Source organism: Triplophysa dalaica, chromosome 5 (assembly GCF_015846415.1).
Source record: "Triplophysa dalaica isolate WHDGS20190420 chromosome 5, ASM1584641v1, whole genome shotgun sequence".
In the NCBI taxonomy this organism is placed as follows: domain Eukaryota; kingdom Metazoa; phylum Chordata; class Actinopteri; order Cypriniformes; family Nemacheilidae; genus Triplophysa; species Triplophysa dalaica.
Genome location: NC_079546.1, coordinates 12,359,697 through 12,380,803, shown reverse-complemented (window position 1 = coordinate 12,380,803; position 21,107 = coordinate 12,359,697). Strand labels below are relative to the sequence as shown.

General features: G+C 36.1%; 1 protein-coding gene across 2 annotated transcripts in view; it reads right to left on the bottom strand.

Moving 5' to 3' along the window:
- sfmbt2 (Scm like with four mbt domains 2) overlaps positions 1-19,568 on the bottom strand; it is a 39,701-nt gene extending 20,133 nt beyond the window's left edge. Inside the window, exons 1-4 of one of the 2 annotated variants that reach the window (XM_056747842.1) lie at positions 19,430-19,568; positions 14,103-14,197; positions 12,772-13,012; positions 3,247-3,267 (exon numbers count right to left, since the gene is read on the bottom strand). In XM_056747842.1, coding sequence (XP_056603820.1) covers positions 3,247-3,267; positions 12,772-13,012; positions 14,103-14,195 — 355 coding nt within the window. In that variant the 5' untranslated portion in view covers positions 14,196-14,197; positions 19,430-19,568. The remainder of the gene's footprint in view (positions 1-3,246; positions 3,268-12,771; positions 13,013-14,102; positions 14,198-19,429) is intronic. The other variant, XM_056747843.1, reaches the window with a different exon arrangement.
- Between the last annotated feature and the right edge of the window lie 1,539 nt (positions 19,569-21,107).

The window sequence follows — 21,107 nt, the reverse complement described above, 5'->3', positions numbered from 1 at the left end:
AAAAATGAAATTATGATAACTGAAGGGAACAAGTTGGAATAATTCATTATTTTTTCTTAATACATGGCACACCTTTTCATTTGAATCAAAAGATTGATTTTATGAAAGGGATAATTCACCCAAAAATTAAGAGAGAAAGCAGTTTGGAAGACATCTGGCACAATGTCAACTCTCACCCCCATTGACTCCCATGGTATTTATGTTCCCTACTATGGCAGTAAATGGTGGGTGAGATCTGACATTCTTTCCAAATTTCTTCCTGTTTGTTCAGTTGAACAAAGAAATGTATACAAGTTTGAAACAATCTAAATGATGACACAATTTTCATTTTGTGTGCACTATTGCAGTAGTATCGGATCGGGACTTGGTCACAATAAGAATGACTCAGATGTGATTGGGGACATCCCTACTGTAAACATAAGTTTTTTTTTTTAACAAAATCTATTACCAGAGTGAGAATGAGGGGTTACAAGATAATCTGCCACGGATGCAGTCAGTAAAATTTGACTGGTACCGAAACCAAAAAAATGCTACAGTATTAAAATAGTGTCCACACCTCGATTACTGCTTAATTGCTGAAACGGGGCCATCAACAGACACAACAATGTGAGATCTTATATGGGCGAAGTCACCAAACAATAGTATGGGAGTGCCATTTTTTCCAAATGTAATTCTTTAACTGCCAGTTGCAACGTGCCTGATGTGGAAATTCTGCATTAAAGGAACAGTATATCCCCCAAAAAAAGTTCTACCACTATTTACTCACCCTCATATTCTCCATGGAGGAAAGTAAATCATATGGTTTTGAAAGACAAAAGGTGATTTTTCAAGATTTTGAAAGTAATTGAACAGGAAATATTGATTGAAATATAGTTATTAGCTCATTTTTAACAAATGAAAACCTTCCGCGAGGAAAACCCATTTACTTTCAGTTTTAAGGTAAGACACAACCTTCAAATTCCAGGAACAATGCCAGAAGAAAACAATGTCATATGTGTTATTAAAGGACATATTTATAATTATTTTTTGTTTAACATTAAACTGTGCCTGTCAAAATGATTTACAGCATCTGTATTACTACTATTGGCCAAACAATATTCTAGAGCGCTGTGTAATAAAATATTATACTTTATAACAAATATTGATCTTTGTAGTTACGTCAAGCTGTGGTGGGGCTGTAGCTTTACATTTCAGTCTATTATAAAAAAAAGACTCATTTTAGCAAACAAGTCACATGGACCACTTATTTCATTAGTTTTAGGCTATTTGATTATAAAACGAGTCCGTCTCACATATTCTTAAAAAAAAAAATATTTTGTGTTCATCAAAAAAAGTAGAAAGTTATACAGGATTGCATCAACACCAGAGTGGGAATGATGACAAAATTTGTGATTTCTGCTAAATATTCCTTTATTAAATTAGCAAAATAGGACTGATGCTGAATCGTCCCATATCAACTTCTGCAGTTGTTTCTCCACAAGACAAAAGTATGTGTAACATGCATGCTATAGTATGTGAAACATGTGCATACGTGTGCTTGCACCTTGCGAAGTATTCCGAGCTAAGCAGCTTTGCATATGACCTCCCGAGAGGCCTTTACCTCTGCGTCTCAGCTACACAAATGCATGCAAATACTCTTAGAATCACTCACGTTGCTCTACCATTAACTTGCATGCCTCTTTCTCACAGTCTGTCTTCCATACTACATACAGTACGTTATCTAACAGGCAGAGCTGAGTAAACAAGCAGTAAGGAACAAGGAAGGACGTGAAGAGGAAAGAGAAAATTAAAATGGCAATGAAAAGTGTCAAAAAAGGAATAAAGCGTTGTGCAAAATGAAAAGACCCAAACTAAAGAGACAGAGAGCAGGCATGCGTGTGAGACATGGGCGTAGATTTGGGTATAGACAGTAGGGACATGTTTAGAATAAAAAGATAACGAAATAATCTCTAACAATATATCTAGTTATCACAGTAGGGGTAATGAAACCAAGATGTTAATTCCCGAAAATAGGATTTAAATTGGCGACCCTTTCCTTTTTATTAAAGCACTTTCACCTTATGTGAACTAAGGTAAGGTAAGGTAATCTCTCTATAAACTTTAGATAAACTATAATTAGCCTAGCATGAAAAACAGATTCAGCTAGTTTCAAGTGTCTGTATTACCCCTTAAAATTGCGTTTGGCTTCGGAGGGTTGTGTTTCTTGACAGTATCCAATAATTATAATTATACAACATCCTCATTGATTTACATCATTTTAAAATACAATGTAGTAGTATATTGAGTAGTAAAATGTCTACTTTTAACAAGAAGCACATTTTAATAGCCAGATAATTAAAACACCTTGAAAGTAATCTTCAAAGTATCTTTACATTAAAACCTTAAAAACTATCTGTTGTAATGTAAAAAAATAAAAAAAAATCTACACATTGTAATGCATGTGTTTACCGTATGAAAATCAACCATTCTACCCTATTACCAAAGTTATAAAGAAAAACGTATCAATGAAATATCAAAATTATGTTAATTAAAAACATCACAACAACATCAGCGACCAACTAGCCCTTATTCAATAACAACTTCATTTAGATTTAGTTGAATGCTTATGCCTAGAAAAACGAACTCATAGACAAACTGTACTTGACTCTTCGTAAAAGTGAAAATAAAACCATTTGTATGCAATTTCGTTTGATCTCCTAAATAATCATTCGAAGGGATAATTCATCAAAATATAGAAATTCTGTCATCATTTATTCACCCTTAAGTCATTCAAAACCTCCATTGTATATGACTCTTTCTTTTGTGAAAGACAAAACACATTTTGAGAAGTGGTTTTGTGTCCATACAGTGGAAGTCAATGAGGGCCAGTATTGTTTGGTTACCAACATTCTTTAAAATATCTTCTTTTGTGTTCTGCAGAAGAAAAAGTCATACAGGTTTTGAATGGCATGAGGGTGAGAATCATGAAAGGATGAAAGATTTTTTATTTTCATAATGAAAGTATTTTTTTCTTCAACTATCCCTAAAAGCAACGCTTAAAGCACTTTTAAAATCACTGTATTCTTTTTTCTCCGTGTTCGAAAGGAAATGGAAAATAACTTATTCATTCAGCTATATACAGACATTTTTACGGTGTAGACAGCGCATCTGTATATTGACTCACAATGTCTCTACCAATGTTAAAACCAAACCTACGCCCTTGGCCAAAGAGATGACAACAGAGAAAAACAAGGAAGCTCTGCTTACCTGCTCGGAGGTAAACGTTATCTGAGAAACAAACAGACAGGAACAGAGATGACCAACCAATACACACTGGCTGAACACACACGTATACAAATGCATATGCACAGACATAATGGCTTGTTTGATGAAAATCAAACATGGTTAAACACACAATATTCTTGGCTGCGCCTTTATTAAGCCTCTGTACACATTATAAAATCAAATTAATGGGGATAACTCTCATTTGCTCAACTCATTTGAGGCGCCCTATTTAATTTAGTTCCAAACTCTCTGTCTCAAGGTGATGGTTTTCCATGAACCAGGATCACTCGGAACACATCCTTCAAACAGGTATATTCATTTAAATATGAACCATTATAAATTCTATATATTGTGAACCTGAAATGCACTTATTATCGTCAAAGTGAATTATGTTGTAACAACACAAATGGATCAAGTTATGTCAAAGAGTCGTCCTATTTATGTCAGTATTACTCCTTGCAATTGTGTTTGTACAAGAAACCATGTAAATTGTATGTTAAATCAAACTATATTACTAAAGCAAATAAACAATATTTAAAAATAAGTAAATGTTTTTTGAGTGAAATAAAATGTCAAATTGTCATCTCTTTATTCACGTTTACAATGAATTGCTTAAATGACTTGAGTGTCTTTATTCAAATGTGTTCTTTATGTTGTAGCAAATGTTTTTACCACGATAAATGAAATGATGAATTTTACAAAATCCACGAGTTCGCCTATGCCGATAATAATGATGGTAGCAGGAGTAGCGAGTGTATGCTTGCTTGCCATGCGCGGGGCGGGAATCGAGCTCGGAACCGGCCCGAACCCTGTGTACAATAATTGTAAATCTAAAAATGTACAGTTCTTGTGAAAAGTTACAGCTTACTGAATATTAAATGTATTAATAGCTTTGAAAACTTGTTGCCAATCATTTTGCCTGAACTCCTCGTGACAGCTGATTATAGAAACATTAGGATTAGTGGGGATTTGTCCCGATTCCTGAATAATATAAATGTATATACATTTCTATAATTATTATGCAGCGTTTGCTAAATATAAAAAGGTCATCATGGACGCGTTCCTGACTGTTTGAGATATAAAGTATATCAAACAAGTGGGGGAAAAAGTATGTGAACATTTTGGAATTTCATGGTTTTATGAATATATTTGTACAGACATTCTCTTGCCACTGTATGTGGTTGGATGAGAAAACGAATGCGCTACTGACAATTGCTTTGGTCTAAACAATATGACTTATCACTATGCAGTATTATTAAAATCATATGATGGTATCCAAGCCAAATAACCACATATGAATCAACAGTGAAAACCTGGGGCAGTGATATTGGTGTTATGCCTGTCTGCATAGGCGTATTAAGACCTCATGGTGCCTCTGGGCAACGGCTCCAGAGGTGTCCCCCCATCCACCCACCTAACCACACGCAAGAATCCACTCATTAAAAGATTGATATGTTAAATGATTTTATAAGAATGAAACTGAGCAATTAACAATATAGGCCTACTATTTTACAAGAATTACACATTAACATGACACTTTTGTAGAATAGAACACAAAAATATATAATAATAGTCTAGGCAATGCAGTTTGCATGTATGTATTCACATTAGGCGGACAATGGAACAATGAACAGATTTTCAGGACATTGAGACTATGATTCACCAAAGTGGCATTCACCAGATTACAATGTATAGCAAGGTTATTCATAAAAATAACATCAAACGTTATTATTACTATTTTAGCTGCTAGAGACGCACTAAACAGACGGGTTTCAATTGCACATACAGCAATTCAAACGCCCTTAAGCACAGTATGTGTCTATTCTTCTTACAGACTCTTAAACAATCACATAAGTACTGCGGTAAAAGTGTAGGCCTACTCCTCTAAAAAGTACACATTGCTATAGTGTTGACACCGTTCTTCACTTTCACTTTAAAATGCAGGTGTGGACCGTAAATAGTGCCCTTACCTCCACGTACTATTAGCGTATATCAGGGGTTCTCAAAGTTTATATTCAAAGGTCCGAATCTGAATTCTTGTCAACTTCAAAGGTCCGGTACAATTATTATTATAAGACTTGCTTTTAATAAACATTTAAAACTTAAATAAATTAAAAAAAACAAATAAACTCCATATGAAGAGTTTATTTGGAAAAACATAACTCCGTCAAAAAAATTTTAATCATGTTTTTATTGTGTTAGTTAGCTGTAGTTATATATTATCACCTAATAAAAAGAACCCAACTGCAGTTTCATTGATTTCAATTTGAATGCACAATAAAAACATTGTGTACAAGTCATTTTTTGCTAATCAACTCTTCATATGTTATTCATCATATTCATGCATGGTATCATCTAGTCGTACTTTTGTTTACTGTCTTAACTGTTACATAAAGTGCTGCATTTTTATACAACAAAATGCAAAAAGACGTTCTCATTTACATATTTTCTGCTTAGGAAATAGTTCTCCAATGTAACTTTTAGTGAATTATGCAGCATAAATGTCCTTCTGTGCAACTATGCAAATATTTTCAGACAAACTACATCCATTTTCATATGAAGAGGCAGTCTGTAACAGTGACAGAGTTTTGGAAACGACGTTTTGTTCGGTCGGTTGAATGTGCTTCTGTTTTCTGCCTGTTGCTGCACAAATAGACCAAGAGAAAGACGAGCTGACTCTGCAAAGCAAAACCACGCGCTCACAGGCCCATACCGGCAACATTTTATCTACGCGCTTTACCTGAAGAAGACAGTTAACACTACTAAAGACGCCCGGTGCGCATAAGCAGCACGCAAAACGCTTTCTGCCAACTGAAAACAATTAAAAAGAGGCGCGTAACAGCAATAAATGCTTTTTACGTGATCAATCCCCCACACTGGTTTGTGTGCGTGGCGCGCCTGTGTGTGTGTGTACACGCGTGCAATCGTATTTGTTTGGAACTTGGCATGTCCGGAACAAATTCCCTCCTGGTCCAAATCCGACGTTGGGAAGAGCTGGCATCGTCACTATCTTGTTTCTGAGGCATGCCGTGTAAATATACTACCTTTATTAATCAGTGCTAATCTCTGCATTTTGAGTCGCCGCTACAACAATGCGCTCTATGCCGTTCCCGCTTCCGTCTGTTTGAAGCATTAAATGTACACGAAAGACGATTGTGCAGCGATCGTTTACACATCAAGTCTATTTTTGCTGTTTTAAATGATAGCACACATATCATTCTCAAAATGAACATTAATTGACATAGAAATGCAGAAATTATATATCGGCCACTGGAATGGATGGAAAGTTATTTTAAAGCTATTTTAATAGGCTATAGGCTAATATAACTTCAAAACACTTGATGCTTACTAGAAGTACCATCCTTACAACAAAACTACATATAAAATATAATTTAAAAAGTAGCCTATGTTTTTTTACAGCTATCGTGTCCTAAAAAGTCCTAAAAAGATAGTTGTTTTACACTTAAAAGTCATGTTTTTTATCTGGATTGGATATACCATGGAAGTTTACAGTGGATGCTGTTATGTATGTATGTATGTATGTATGTATATATATGTATATGTGAACCAATCATGCACTAAACATAAAACAGCGGATCACAATGATGAAAACGCTGTTTAAATACTTAATCATAAATCGGAAATGCCCATTGTTATCCGAATCACACAAAAGACGCAGACCGCTAGCGCGCTACAAACGTAGTATGTGTGGGAGCACAATGCCGCATGACCGATCTTTACTGAATACGTGTTGCTCGACGCACCGCATACGCACTGTACACCGAGTATATTTGAATTGGCGTAAAAGTGGGGGGTATTCTATGCACATGCCATGGTGCCACACCTATTTAACACAGAAGCTTGACTTAAGTTCTTAAAAAAACAAGTGCTTATGTATATTTATACAATTTTATTGCCGATTTATTTGTCTAAAGTCTTTGTTCCCCTGGGCACTCGCCCAATTGCACATGTGGATAATCTGCCTATGCCTGTCTGTCAACACACAACAAACTACTAGGACAGAAAACCTTTCCAGGAAAAAATAAAAACAGGTATGGTCAGATTCTTCAAGGATAAGCTGCAGAAAAGTAGCCTGTTACTTTCTTAAGATTTGAACGATCCTCATTTTCTGTAGTGTACAGTGGTTAACAAGAATAGAATGAATTTCAGTCACATTAGTTAAATAAATCTAAAAAAGCAGGGGTTTGTTTAAAGCCAATTATGTCATCACTTTCACATTGAAGAAACAGTTCAAACGAAAAGTCTGTCATCATTTACTTTCATGTTGTTCCAAACATGACTTTCTTTCTACTGTAGAACACAAAAATGATATTTTGAAGAATGTTCAAGCCAAGCCTTCCGGTTCAGACAACTCCATCTGACTCACGTATGTTGGAATAATACAATCAAAACAAAGTGTTTATAGGCATTCTAAATAATATGTCACTACGTCATGATGTCAAGATGTGCATATGACATCATGACGTTCTGTCAAATGAAATGTACCATATCGACTTGCCATCATATTTGAGTTGTCTCAAGATCAGAAATGTTTTTTCGAACGCCTTCTTACAAAAGCAATTTAAATATTGTAATGTTACCAAGGCATAGTCCTGGTTTAAGCTAATCTGTAAAACCAGTCTATAAACTGTTAATAATGTGTCAAAAAAAGTTACGTTGCAATATATCATTTTTTAGGTTCTAATAATGTAAGCCATGACATATAAATTGAAAAGCTCTTTCGCAAATTAATTTATTTCTAATTTTCAACCCATTGTAATGTCTTTTTTGTTAACCAGCTAGATAGTGTCATATTTAGATCAGAAAACAATGTATAAACATACCATCAAATTATTCTAATGTATAAAACACATGGCCAAATGGGGAAAATTATATTTCTGCCCTTACCCAAAACTTAACACACACAAAAATGAAGAAAACCTTCATTACGATTCTCATAATGGCTTTAGTATTCAGGGTCTGGTTGCATTTAATAACCTAATGTTAAACTGTTAAGTAAGTTGCACATTAGAAAGTAAATTTACTTTTAACACATTATTAGAGGCTTGTGTTAGTGAGAAGCATAGCTGCTATTGCACCACTAAACTGGAGTAGATGCACTTAAAATGATCACCACTGTGGCCTGGGGCGTCAAGTCATAACTTTCTGGTGCCAAGTCACAACTTTTGCATACAAGAACTTCCTGGAAGTTGGTATTTGTGTTCGTTACGAAACTCTTGCTTGATCTTTTACATTGTTTTGAAAAGAATGCCCTTACTACCTACACATAACCTGACATAACCTAAACCACTGGAAAAAAACTCATAGGATTTACTTAATTTTTTGTTTGTTATTTGTGCAAGTCTTTGCACACACTTTTTTTTCACACTTGCGCAAATAGCAAAAAACGAATTGGTAATTCCTGTTCGTTTTCTTCCCAGTGTATACCATTTAACCCTTCTACATTTTACTGGTCCCAACTCTCACATTCCAAGATAAACATCACGTACAGCAGTTAGATATGCTTGGGTGTCTTATACTGTAGATAGATAATAGTGAGTAATACAAACAAACATGCAAACGCACACAGACACAACGGCAAGAAGAAGAGACACTTGTAGAATTGTGTCTATTCTAGTTGTTGTCTGGACTAAACAGTCGGGATTCAAATATTTGTCATGGTCCAGTAGATAACATTGGTAACCTGATGTGAACTCAAAAGAAGCTGTGAGGTTATTACCCTTTTTAATCTACTCTATCTCAGTCTTTTAGTCTGTCATAAATGCAACCTTAAAATATAAAAGTAACGTGTTAAAGAAGTTGCTTTTTTTTGCAATAATTAACTACATTAGTTAAAGTCCCAATGAAATCAAAAAATGTGTGGCTTTTAGGATAAGTTTGATAGTCTTAAGGTAACCCATAAAATGAGCTTCAAAGACAAAATCCACATTAAGAAGGTCTAAGCAATCATAACTTACAGTTTCTCACTTGCACCGAAAAATATAAATTCTGCACTTTCGTCCTCCTACAAATTTCCTGTCAATCAAATGATCTTTTGAATCTGAAGTGTCCTGTTCTTTACAATGCATTATAAAAGATGCTAAAACTATGCCTGAAACCAACCTGTTGTTTATACAATAATTATTTCCTATATGGGTGAATGGCACACGGTGCACAATATATGGGATGAGGAACTAGTTATGTATAAATATGCTGTCCCTTATACCAGTCCCAAGATATATTTAAGTCAGAACCATTTACACTGAATGGGAGATGAAACCAACAAATGGTTAGACAGCCTGGATATTATAAACAGAGTGGGTAAAAATGATGGGCAAAAGAGGAACATACACTTGCACAAATAACATTCTTTACAAACAGCACTAAATTACTTTTTTTTAACAGTCTTTTTTTATCTCTATATAGTTTAATAAAACTGTTACTGCCAAATGTGCCTTTACTGGGGGGTTGCATAAAGGAAGCGGTACTGGTTATTTTAGTTATTGGTTATTTGGAGAGCAGTTACCAGGCCTACATTTGTAAGGATATCTTGTTTCAGTTGAACAGATATTCTGAGGCACTTTAAGATTACTGAGCAATAAACAACGTTTAATAAACTTAGATAACGTTAACTTATCCGTTTTACAATCGAAACAATAGGTGTTTCAATAGGTGTTGACAAAGGTCACCAATTTACAGCATAGAGGAACAAGGATGTACATTTGTGTTACTGGAAGCTTACTATTGTGCTGGGATAGACCCTACTTTGAAGCAAAAGCTAAATTAGTCCTTTCAAAAGGCTTATATAAAAACTGTTCCTGCAGTGCAAACAAATCAAAAACCAATTACTTAAAGTACTGGTCACCAACCTTTTTGAACCCATGATCCCCGACATCGGAATTGTTGAAAGGCAAAATCTACCATTCAAAAAATTGAAACTAAAAACAGTCGTGATTGAACCTCCAACTTGAGGACTTTTATTTAGCCTATAATTGTGGGTCTTTTTGAATTTGACTTTGTCCACTTTTCAGAACTGCAACTAATGGCTGGAATACACTAAAAGACGACATCATTAGAGATGGGTACCGAGAACAGGTACTTTTTTGGACCGGTACATAATTAGGTCGATACCAGAGTATCGATAAGCTTCATAACAAGCGATACTGTTATCAATACTCGTGTTGTTTTATCTCTGTGTATTCGGGGGTTAAATGGTGAATTAGAGGCTGCTGCTGCTGCCTGTCATTTTCCATCCCTGAATAATGTCCGAATGACCGAAGTTTGCTCCCGTATGTTTGATATCTAGGACCACATATGATCCACGTTGTATTTGTAATCTGCTTCTTTTGCGTGTTTACAAGTGAAGTACATTTACTTACATAAGTAAATTGAAGTAAATGTGCTAGTAAAATTATGAAAATAGTACATATAATTAAAAAAATACTACTTGCTCAGAAAATAGTACATAAATTTATGTAGACCTAAAACCAAAGGAAAAAAACAAATACGGTCTACAAGCCGAATAACCATAGTGATGTTAAGTAAATACGTTGAATAACATTATGATGTGCTCCTATGTACATGCTAAGTGCCGTAAGTGGTACGCTAAGGAACACACACACGTTTTCTGTTTGCTCAGAAGCATTTGTAAACTGCAGTTCTAAAGCTCAGCTGTAATAAAGAAACTTAAAATGTTTAACATCTTTTTACATCTGTTTTTGCATCAAATTATAGAGCATAGTATTGATAACAGTATTGATAAGTACCGGTATCGATAAGCAAATACCCATACCCATCCCTAGAAATCATACACTTGCAGACCTTTTGAAAGTTTAAGATACAAACACACTAACTGATAAAATCTGCAGACTAGCACAGACTTTCTGCAACAAGTCCAGACTGAAAATTTGGGCAAAATCTGAGCAAAAGTTTTGTAATGTATTCTAGCCTTAAGCGAAATCTGTAACATGTAGAGTTGCCACATTCAGTGTGCCAAAATGAGGTGAAAAGCACCCCAATTCAAACACCAGTTCAAGGACTTTAATTCACGCATGACAGCTTGATATTAAAACGAGGTTAAAAATTAGTTTAACCCTAATTATTCAGGTATTTACTGTATAAAGATTTGTTATTTTTGATTAATTTATTTGGATAACTTTTATTAAGTAAATACAGTATATAGATGGAAATGTTATAAATAGGCACTAATAATAACAACAACGTCAATCGTTCATTTGAAATCATTTATCTATTTACTTTTACCTGTCTAATAATGTCTCGGTAATAACTATCTCTTTCACAAAATAGAAAAAGGTCTGACAATGTAGTATGGAATGGTCTATCATATTAGGCTAATTGAAAACATAAATAGGATGTCAGCAGGGACATCATCTCCTGCATGAGATAGTATTGAAAACAGCAGTTTGCCATCACTGATCAATTACAACATTGTGAAGAAGAGACTGCTGTTGTCTTTCACACAAGCTCACATTAAAATACATGCGCGCATAGGCGTAATTGGCGTGTTGGATATGTCCCTATCACTTTTTGAAAGAAATTAAGAAACGCTTGAGGAAGGTGGGTCTTGTTTAGGGGCTATTAACCTATAAAACTCCTGGAAAATGCCGGATGCGCCGCTTTCTCACCATCTCCCTTTGCTCACACTCGTAAGTTATATTCGCTGAAGACGGAGAGCCGCTAGTCCAGATACGAGTACAGTATGAAGTGCACGCATCATCCATGCTCGCGACGCTTGCTTGAGCATCGAGTATCAAAACACAAAAATGCTTACACAAACGAACAAGTGACATTTTTATGTCATATGAATTAACTGTTTTAAGTGTAATGCATTGCAACAGTCCATTGACATCCAAATGACTGTCACGCCCCTGCATTTGCGATTCATTTCGCGTGTGATCACTGACTCCCAACATTAGAAACACTTAAGAGCGATCACGCGCACACGAGCATCACAATGAAATGTGATAAATGATAACGTTCACATTAAAAACTCAGACAGTGAATCATTATTTACACAGAACTTAAAAACATACAACCGCTGAATGAAGAGAAAGAAAGATGCGCTTGCATAAGTGAGGATTAATCCTAATAGCCTACTTTCGGGGATCGACAGGTAACGTCTCAAAGATCGACCAATCGATTGCGATCGACGGGTTGGCGACCACTGACTTAAAGGAATTACCAAAATTCTTATACGGTACAAAAGCCCCTAATGCATGTTGGAGGACATATAATGAGTGATTATTTAAGCAAAAAGATGTGTGTGTTTTTACACAACTTTGCATTATTTTGTTGTTTATAAAAAACTTTAGTCCCTCAGCTGTTGATCAGCAAAACAAACAAGACATGGGTGGTGTTATAAGAGAAGAAATAAGAGGTGTGTGTGGGGAGAGTTTGTTGAGAAGCACTGTTCAAGCATGCACTTAATCTGATTTTGACTAGATGTGTGTTCTGTAATGTGTATCGGTCTTTGCGTTAGCGCCTTACCTTCAGGTGGTTGAAGTGTTTTGTTGTTCTGAGTGCACCAACCGACCGGGTGAAGTTCGGCTGTCATGATGTCACACCAGAAGTCAGCCTTGCGATCTTCGCCATAACCACAGTAGCGGAGCAATAGCAACTGACCACATGTGGTTATGATGGTGGCCACCCAGTATGTTTCCAGACTGCCCTTATTGGCTACTTCAAGCTTCATTCCAGGCTGAAAGCTGCTTTGAAGACTGATCTCCACCTGTAAGGTCAAGTCAGGTGCTTATATTAGTCGTCAGGAATTAGTCAAGCATGTTGTATTTATGTGCTACAGTATGTGTCCTCCCTAATAATTTATGACTTGTTCCTGATTTGATTAGCATGCTAGTCACACTAGTTTATAGCAATGGTTCTTCAACTTAATGCATACTTTAATGCGATACGCCAAGCGAGCTGCGCAGCGGCGCATTATGTTGAACACAAAGAGTTTTTCTGAAGACTTTGATTAGCTTGTTCAGGTCTGTTTTAGTTGGGGCTAAACTGGGAACGAAAATGGATCTTGCCGGCTAGAGTTGAGAACCACTGGTTTATAGATTTAACTATACCCCTGTGCTTTCTGCTAAATCCTGCGTTGCAAAACCTCGACAAAGGTTTTTGGCCTAAACGTTGGTGTGAAAATCTCTTTTTTTCTATCTATCTTTGACCGTTTGCTTTAATGGTTTATTCAACCCTGTAATGCTGCCCTGTTCTTTCTGAAATCATATTTAAATCATTGATTAAAGTTTGAAAAAAATGTATGTTTGTTTTTCAAACAGAGTAGGGATCTCTCACTGACTTTATCAGTTTTACATTGTTCATTAATATAAGTTATAATAATACAGCATTACTTCTAATAGTTCAACTCTGTTATGAATAAAACATCAGGAATGATTTTTACCGAGCACAAAGTATTTTCTACCTGTAACATAGGTTCTTTAATTAATCGGGTGTTGAGCAGTAATGTTTTGTTGGCTACGTTTAATGTCACAGATTTTTTGCACATTTTAACCAGTAACATTCAACCCCCCAAAATTATGAATGTTTATTTTTAAACAAAAATTTTCAGATTGGAATTTTCACTACATAAATTTCGGTGACGGGTTAAAACAAAGGATTGTACTTAAGGGTTTGGGCTAAACAAAATCTGAGTTTACAGACCTACTGGGCTAATAACTTTACATTTTATTGACATTCCAATATATATTTTAGCTAAAGATATCTCTGTACAAATGAATACTTCTAGTACACAATCGCAAATTCTTCGCATTGTCTAAATGCAAACATTATTCATTTTTGTTTGTGTGTCCTCTTACATGTCTGAAGGAAGTGTGGGGTGCGGCAGTTACTCCAGTGTCCTCGAGATACTCCTCCCAGTTAAAATCCACCTCCTCCTCCACACAATCCATGACTAGTAGGAAACAGAGAGAGAGTTTGTACAGTATGTGCATGTAAAACAGAGACATGGTGGATGTTATTATGGCTGGGTATTAGGCTAAGTATGCGAATGCAAATGCTTCTACCACAAGCTCAATTTCATGCCATCAAACTCGATTTGCTTTTTCAAAATGCAATAGTATACTTTCAAAAGCCTTTACACAAATTTAGCATTGCCCTATATGCCATTATCCCAGACCGGTAACAATTCAGTCAACTTTTGTTTGCCACAGTTGAACGACAAGTTTAAAGAAATATTCACCAAGAAATTAAATGAAAACATTTGACATAAAATTAAAATGTAATAAAGTGGTCTATGACTCATGCTATATTCCAAGTCTCATGAAGTTCAAGAGCGTTATGTATGGAATTAAGTATGATAAAATGGCTTCATACTTGGGATACTGTGCATGAACAGTTAGTAGTTTTCCGGTACCAGTTCTTTTTAATACATGTTTTAGTTTGTAAAATGATTCAACAAGGGACATTCTTTATTTTCAGACAAATAGTCTTCGTAATATTTCATCAAAATGTAATATCTGGCTACACCTATGAAATGAGTCACCAAGTCCTTACCTCAATTCCAACCACCAGCCTCCATTCTGCTAATAAATGCTAATTTATCCAATAAACCACATTAATTCAACACTGTTTCGATTTTTATTTTAGACAGAAATGTGTCACATAAATGAAGTTAAACATGGTATGTTTTTCACACCAGTGCCGGGCAAACAATATCAGAATGATTCATGACGACCCTTATTTTTCCAAAACAAGGGAAAAGTAGTTCCAAGTGGAAAATGAACAAGACTGTAGAAGGAGTATAATGTATGAAAGTAAAGCTAGCAGCATTGTTCTTTTTGTGTTGCCTTTCTAAACTATTGCTCAAACCTTATGATTAAAAAAATTCTTACAGTTCAGACTTGGATTACACATTAATTTTATTACCCATACAATGTAATTCTATAATACTAACTCGATACTAACTTAATAAATATTATTATAATCCCCAGGTAGGGTGGACTCATCCAGCTATGGTTCCTCTCAAGGTTATTTCCTCCATTACTATCTTAAGAAGATACTCTATATGTAAGTCACCTCTGACCTACTCATTGTGGTCTTTAACACATAAACACACTATTGCACGGTTTCGCAGACGAGGTTTAATAAGTAAATTGCCCTGACATATCTTAAAATATGTAATTGCCATTATTTTGTCTCAATATGCACACCAGTAATATTTTTATCTAAGGTCTTTTAATAAAAGAGACTTAAATGTCCTAATTTAAATAAGGCATAGTCCTGGCTTAAGCTAAGCCTTGTCTGTGAAACCAGGCATATACTTTTTAAAAATAAGCTGATGAAAGGTTAACATTATATATAAAAAAATATTGTTATACTATAGCTGCAAAACATGCATATTTCTTCAATCTTAACTTTTATTAGAATTAGAGTAATTGTGGGATGAGTCACGTACAAGAAACCAATGGACCATAGCCAAGAAGTCGTATTTATTTTACACAAATGAAACCATAGCTGTGAGGTGTAGATGTACAGTACTGTGAATCGCACTTTTGATGTTGATCAAACAGCTGACTAAACTAGGCAGTTAAGAGGAATCATAACATCTGCACTGCAGTAATTTCTAGATCCTTCTAGCACTTCTGATGTGAACTTGTACACGTCTGTTCTGCTCTCCTATTGCCTGTGACATGCATCTTATGCCCTGATGATGTCATCCTCGTTTCTTGTATGTGAATAACTAATGATAGCACTGATGATAATGATGGCATGCTTCAAAGACTAATACTTGATGGCATGTTTTTTTTAAAAACTCTAAATCTGAAACGGGGTTTAACTGACGATACACTAACACTCGTAATTATTTCAGTTCGAATTCTGTAAACAAACTGCCAAAGGAAAGACACAACTCACACATCTTTTTCTCCTTCTTGCTTATGCTTCATCCCAGATAAGCAGCGAATAAACAAAAAACGATACATACTTTGCGACAACAGTACTTTTATTCTGTGGGAGTCCTGGTTTCAGATGGAACTAAGAATGAGAAGTGCACTTTAACACTCAACCACTTCCTTGCGAATGACTCACTCAATATTTGCCATGATGGCTATCGTTTTGTGTGTGTGTGTGCGTGTGCGCGCATGCGTTTGTGTGTGAAAGAGAGAGAGAAAGAAAGAGAGAGAGATAGTTTTAAATGAACCAATTCCTAAGAAAAGTGCTATCAGGCTTCTGGCAAAGTCAGTCTATCTGGCAGTGTTCCAACATCAAATGATGAGAAATAAAAGCAGAAACTGACATGACAAGGGTTCATGGTGACTTATGTGGGTTTTAAATGAAGAAAAGGTGTTCTGCAACAGTTCATGAGAATTTGCATCCAAGACTCTGTCAGAAAAAAAATGCAATCTGACGCTGTCTCATAAACCCTTCTCTGAGAAATGTAAAAAATCCACTGAGGAAAAACAATGCAGAGGTTTGTAATGCCATTCACCATTTAATGACAAAACAAATCCACCTCATTTAAAAACCTAATCACTAAAATTATGCGAGATTCATTTTTTGTTGCCAAAATCAGATAAGATATAGCCTTAATCCTTTCAAATGAATATTTCATTTCACATTGTCGCTTGGAAGTCTATACTAAATAAAACTCGTGACTAATGAAACACTTGGGCCCGTGGGTGGAAATGCATCTCCAGATTGATAATGAGGGATTATGTGAATTATCATCCCCTAATCTATAATATGGGCTCTTTCAGAATAAATCCAGATTTCACGCAGAACGTACTATCGATTAGCTCCGATTGTGCCAGATGCCCTCTCTCGTGCTAATCCATGACTTGTTAAATTTTGGAAGGGGAATTAAAGGATTACCAGAATACAATCTAGCACCGCTTTTTTTAGTAAATTAAATGGTTTTGGCATTTTCATAATACGTTTTAATCACTGAACTTGGAGAGGGGCATTGTGAAGCGTTTGTCTAATGTTTAGGTTTGTAGTCTATGACAGAATATTAGCAAATTTCCTGGGAACATTATCTAATCATGACATCACTTCCCAATTAGAAAAACACAATCGGATGACATCACAAAACTTCCTGACTGTTTACGCTGTACAGAAAGACAGAGAAAAACTCCATGGCATCCAAGTTCTCTGGAACTAAAACTTTTAGGACATTTAAATAAATGTTACATTTATTCTGAATTATGAATGTAACACATGGGGATTATACATGTGGGTATTTCCCAAACGACAATTACTGTATATAGGCCTATTGTATGTTAGTACAAAATTCTTATCTTACATGTTAAATGCTCTTGTTTGTAAATCACCTATCTTAAAATCACTATATGCTGAATAATATGCTAAACATATCTTCAGTTTTCATTCCATTTCTGTTTCGAAGAGCCAAGAACGCATTAATGCTTGCTGTTATCCTCTGACGTCTCAATGAAATTGCATCACAATGAGCTGAATGTAAATTGCATTATTCACTCCCCAGACCAGATCAAGCACAGTCATCCGATCTCCGACCCGAAGTGTAAACTATCCTATTACCCATCGACATATCACATCACATAACATCACTCGCACTCCACATCAATGAGCACGTAGCCGACGTGAAGAAGTATGTATTTAAGGATGCTTTAAATATGGCTTTACGGTGTTTTACATGCTACGTAACAGGTGTCTTCGAACTCGCACGGCCTTGCTCGTGCACTTACATTTTGACGTCAATGAAAAGGATGTCTTGCTTGTGGATGCGCAGTCTGTTTAAACAAGCCTTATCAACACGAGCACACAGTCGGGCTTATATTCAGCACATTTCAACAGTTGAGTAATCGATTATTTGACATGTCTGTTTATCACTGATGTTTAAGTGATGGGGATAGATTGTCAATGCGTCACATACATGCCCACCGGTTTTATTGATTATGTTTTAAATACGTGTCATCTATACATGACATTGAAAAAGACTGCCACATGTAGCTATAAAGAGACGTGTCTGCATCTCCTTCGGACCAAAAATGCCATTGGAGGAATGATATGCTACATCATTTTTCATTATCAAACGTTTGACTCCATTTCCTCTCATGGCAATTTAGTCCTCCAACGTGAATGCATCGACAAAAGAGCAAAAGCTCTTCTTTTAATAAAAATGTATTTTATTCGGATCGTCAGGTTGATAAGAAAACAAAACGACACTTGTTTGCCAATTATCAAGGATTAAACAATCGTATTCAATTATCCTTTAAAACTGGCTAAGCTTGTCACTGTTCATTCGCAGTATCGTCGGTTTATTGTGCCTTTATCAGTCCACACTCATACACAAAGAATGCACAAAGTGAAACAGGAAATATAGTAGGGTCTGTGCATATCTGTGTACGTGTGTGTGTGTGTGACCGCGGATACACTCCTGTACCTTACACACTCTAAAGTATTGCAGCGGAAAAAAACTCCGCAGACGTCGACAAACTACAACTTTAAATTTAATTCATTAAAGCACGTCCAGGTGCAGCGAAAGAAACGAAAACCGGACGTTAAATCGACGTGGTTTTATTTTTTCCTTCTTCAAAGATTTTGCATGGCAGTTTTAACACACCTTAACCCGCCATGTTGAGAGTGGATTTGACACATGAGGGACGAGGATTTCGGGTCATTTTCAGCGCACCTGAATCATCTTCACCGAGCGGGTCGTTACGGTCAATCCCATTTATAGTATCGCCGTCCGTGGCGTTAAATCGTGTTGATATTTAAGCGTTAACATTTTGTCCTTTAAAATCGAAAGGAGGTCAAATGGTTGTTCAAAATAAAGTCAGCAGTAACACATAGAGACCTTTTGAGGAAGAACGCGTAACGAAAATATCGCTTGTTACATAAACGTTATTTTCAGCGACATTTCCAGAGCGCTTCTCGTCAGATCTTAAATGTATTTACTGGCCAAATCGAAAGTGCAATCGCTCGAAATTCGTCTTGTATGTTTAAATAATGCGACCGCATTTGTCGGATCATTTTCACAACTCTTACGCGGACGCTGCTGTGTATTTCTGACTGTTACAAACAACCTCCAAATGTTTTAATGAGGAAAAAGCGTCTCTATGCGGAAATTCGCGCGGAGAAGCGCGAGTCCGGGTCAAGAACGATCATTAGTACTCAATGAAGTTCGAGTTGGTAATGTAGTTTTTACCTTATGTGAGTTTTTTCCGTCTATCCGAATTGAGGGATCCGGTGTTCTGGTTGAAGCAGGAGCGGTGTGTGCATGAGTGTGTCTCTCCGCTGAATACTCAAGTCCAATATGGCATCATCCCGCATCTGCGCATGTCTCAACATCTACAGATTATTTTCAAGCCGACTCCTTCATTGACCTTTACAGTTGCAAAATTTGTTCAGCCTATTATAAATAGAAATGGGCCCAAGCCTCCGCCTCCCTCATGTGGGGGAACTCGCTGGCCGTGTCTCAAAACCTTGTGAGCTGCCTGCATGGGAAGAATTGGGGGCATTCATGTGCGCGTGCAGCACGTTTGGGCATCAGTGGCGCATGCAGGTTTCTAAAGGCGTCTTTGGACATTTTGATGCTGAAAATGCTGTCTCTGAATGCTGACCAAATACGGTCTATGTAGGCAGCTCACACCGTTTTGAGACGCAGCCGGTGTAAACAAGAGTGGGCTACTGTTGCAATCTAACTAGTTTTTCATTTGTTTGATTGTTTCTTTTTTCTCTACGTAGCCTACAGAATAATTAGACTGTTTAACATTTCAAAGCTGACCGTTTTTATATGCATCAAGTTGTCTCAAAGTTGAAAAAATAAACAATCCTGATGTTCTCGTTTCATTTGTTTATATGAAATAATGAAAAAGAAGTGTATAATAAGTAAACAATATATAGACTATAATGTATTGTCATTTCTATAATGTTTTTTTTTCCATTTCTTACTCAACACCTGTGACATTCCTTTAAAATTATCAATAGTTTTTAAAGTGGTGGCTTTTCCCGCTTGTTTGACCAAAGTTTTACTACAAATATCGTGGTTAAACTATAAATACTGTGCAAAGACGTGATTCATTTCCTCAAATGGAACCTCTTGTTCCCCTTAAACAAGGGCTTATCCAAAACTTTTAATACAAAATCACAATAAATAAAAAAGCGAGATATAACATCTTAATCCCCCCAAAATGTCTTGTCACAAAAATAAAATAGACCTATTGCCAAGCAATGATATACCTTACTGAACGTTATATGAATAAACCAATACTATTGTAATGCAAGTTCATCGCAATTTAACACAATGATGTAAATAAATGCTAATTATCATAATTATTTGAAGTAGGCTACTGACTAGAAAATGATATCCCATTTCAGACAAATTCAATGTACAATGCGTTCTCGATGGAACGTTGCCATCCAGTGGCAACGGTGTTCATTGCTGTAAATGGCGATAAATCGAAAGAGGGGTTGATACTTTGAGTTTATTGTTCACTCCTCCAGAGCAAAAAATGTGCGCACGAAGGAATCTGGTAGGACGGGGCCGACGGAAGAAGTTAGTTTATCAGACAATATCATCAACACTCTAAATCACACACACGCTTGCACACAGCAATGTTACAGTAACAGATGGCTTGTTCCTTGAGCTTAATCTACAGTAGGAGACTGTGACAGACACGTCCATGCAGGGACAGATTACAACTGCTGGAGCAGCGACCTTGTGGAAGGAGATATACAATGTGGGTCAATACTTATACACTTAGCAACCCCATACAGTAATGCACGACATTGTGGAGAGTATATGTACAAGATACTGCTCCTTCATAATGGCCAAGACAAAGCAGAATGTTCACCTTCCCTATTTACTCGTAAATTGCTAAATT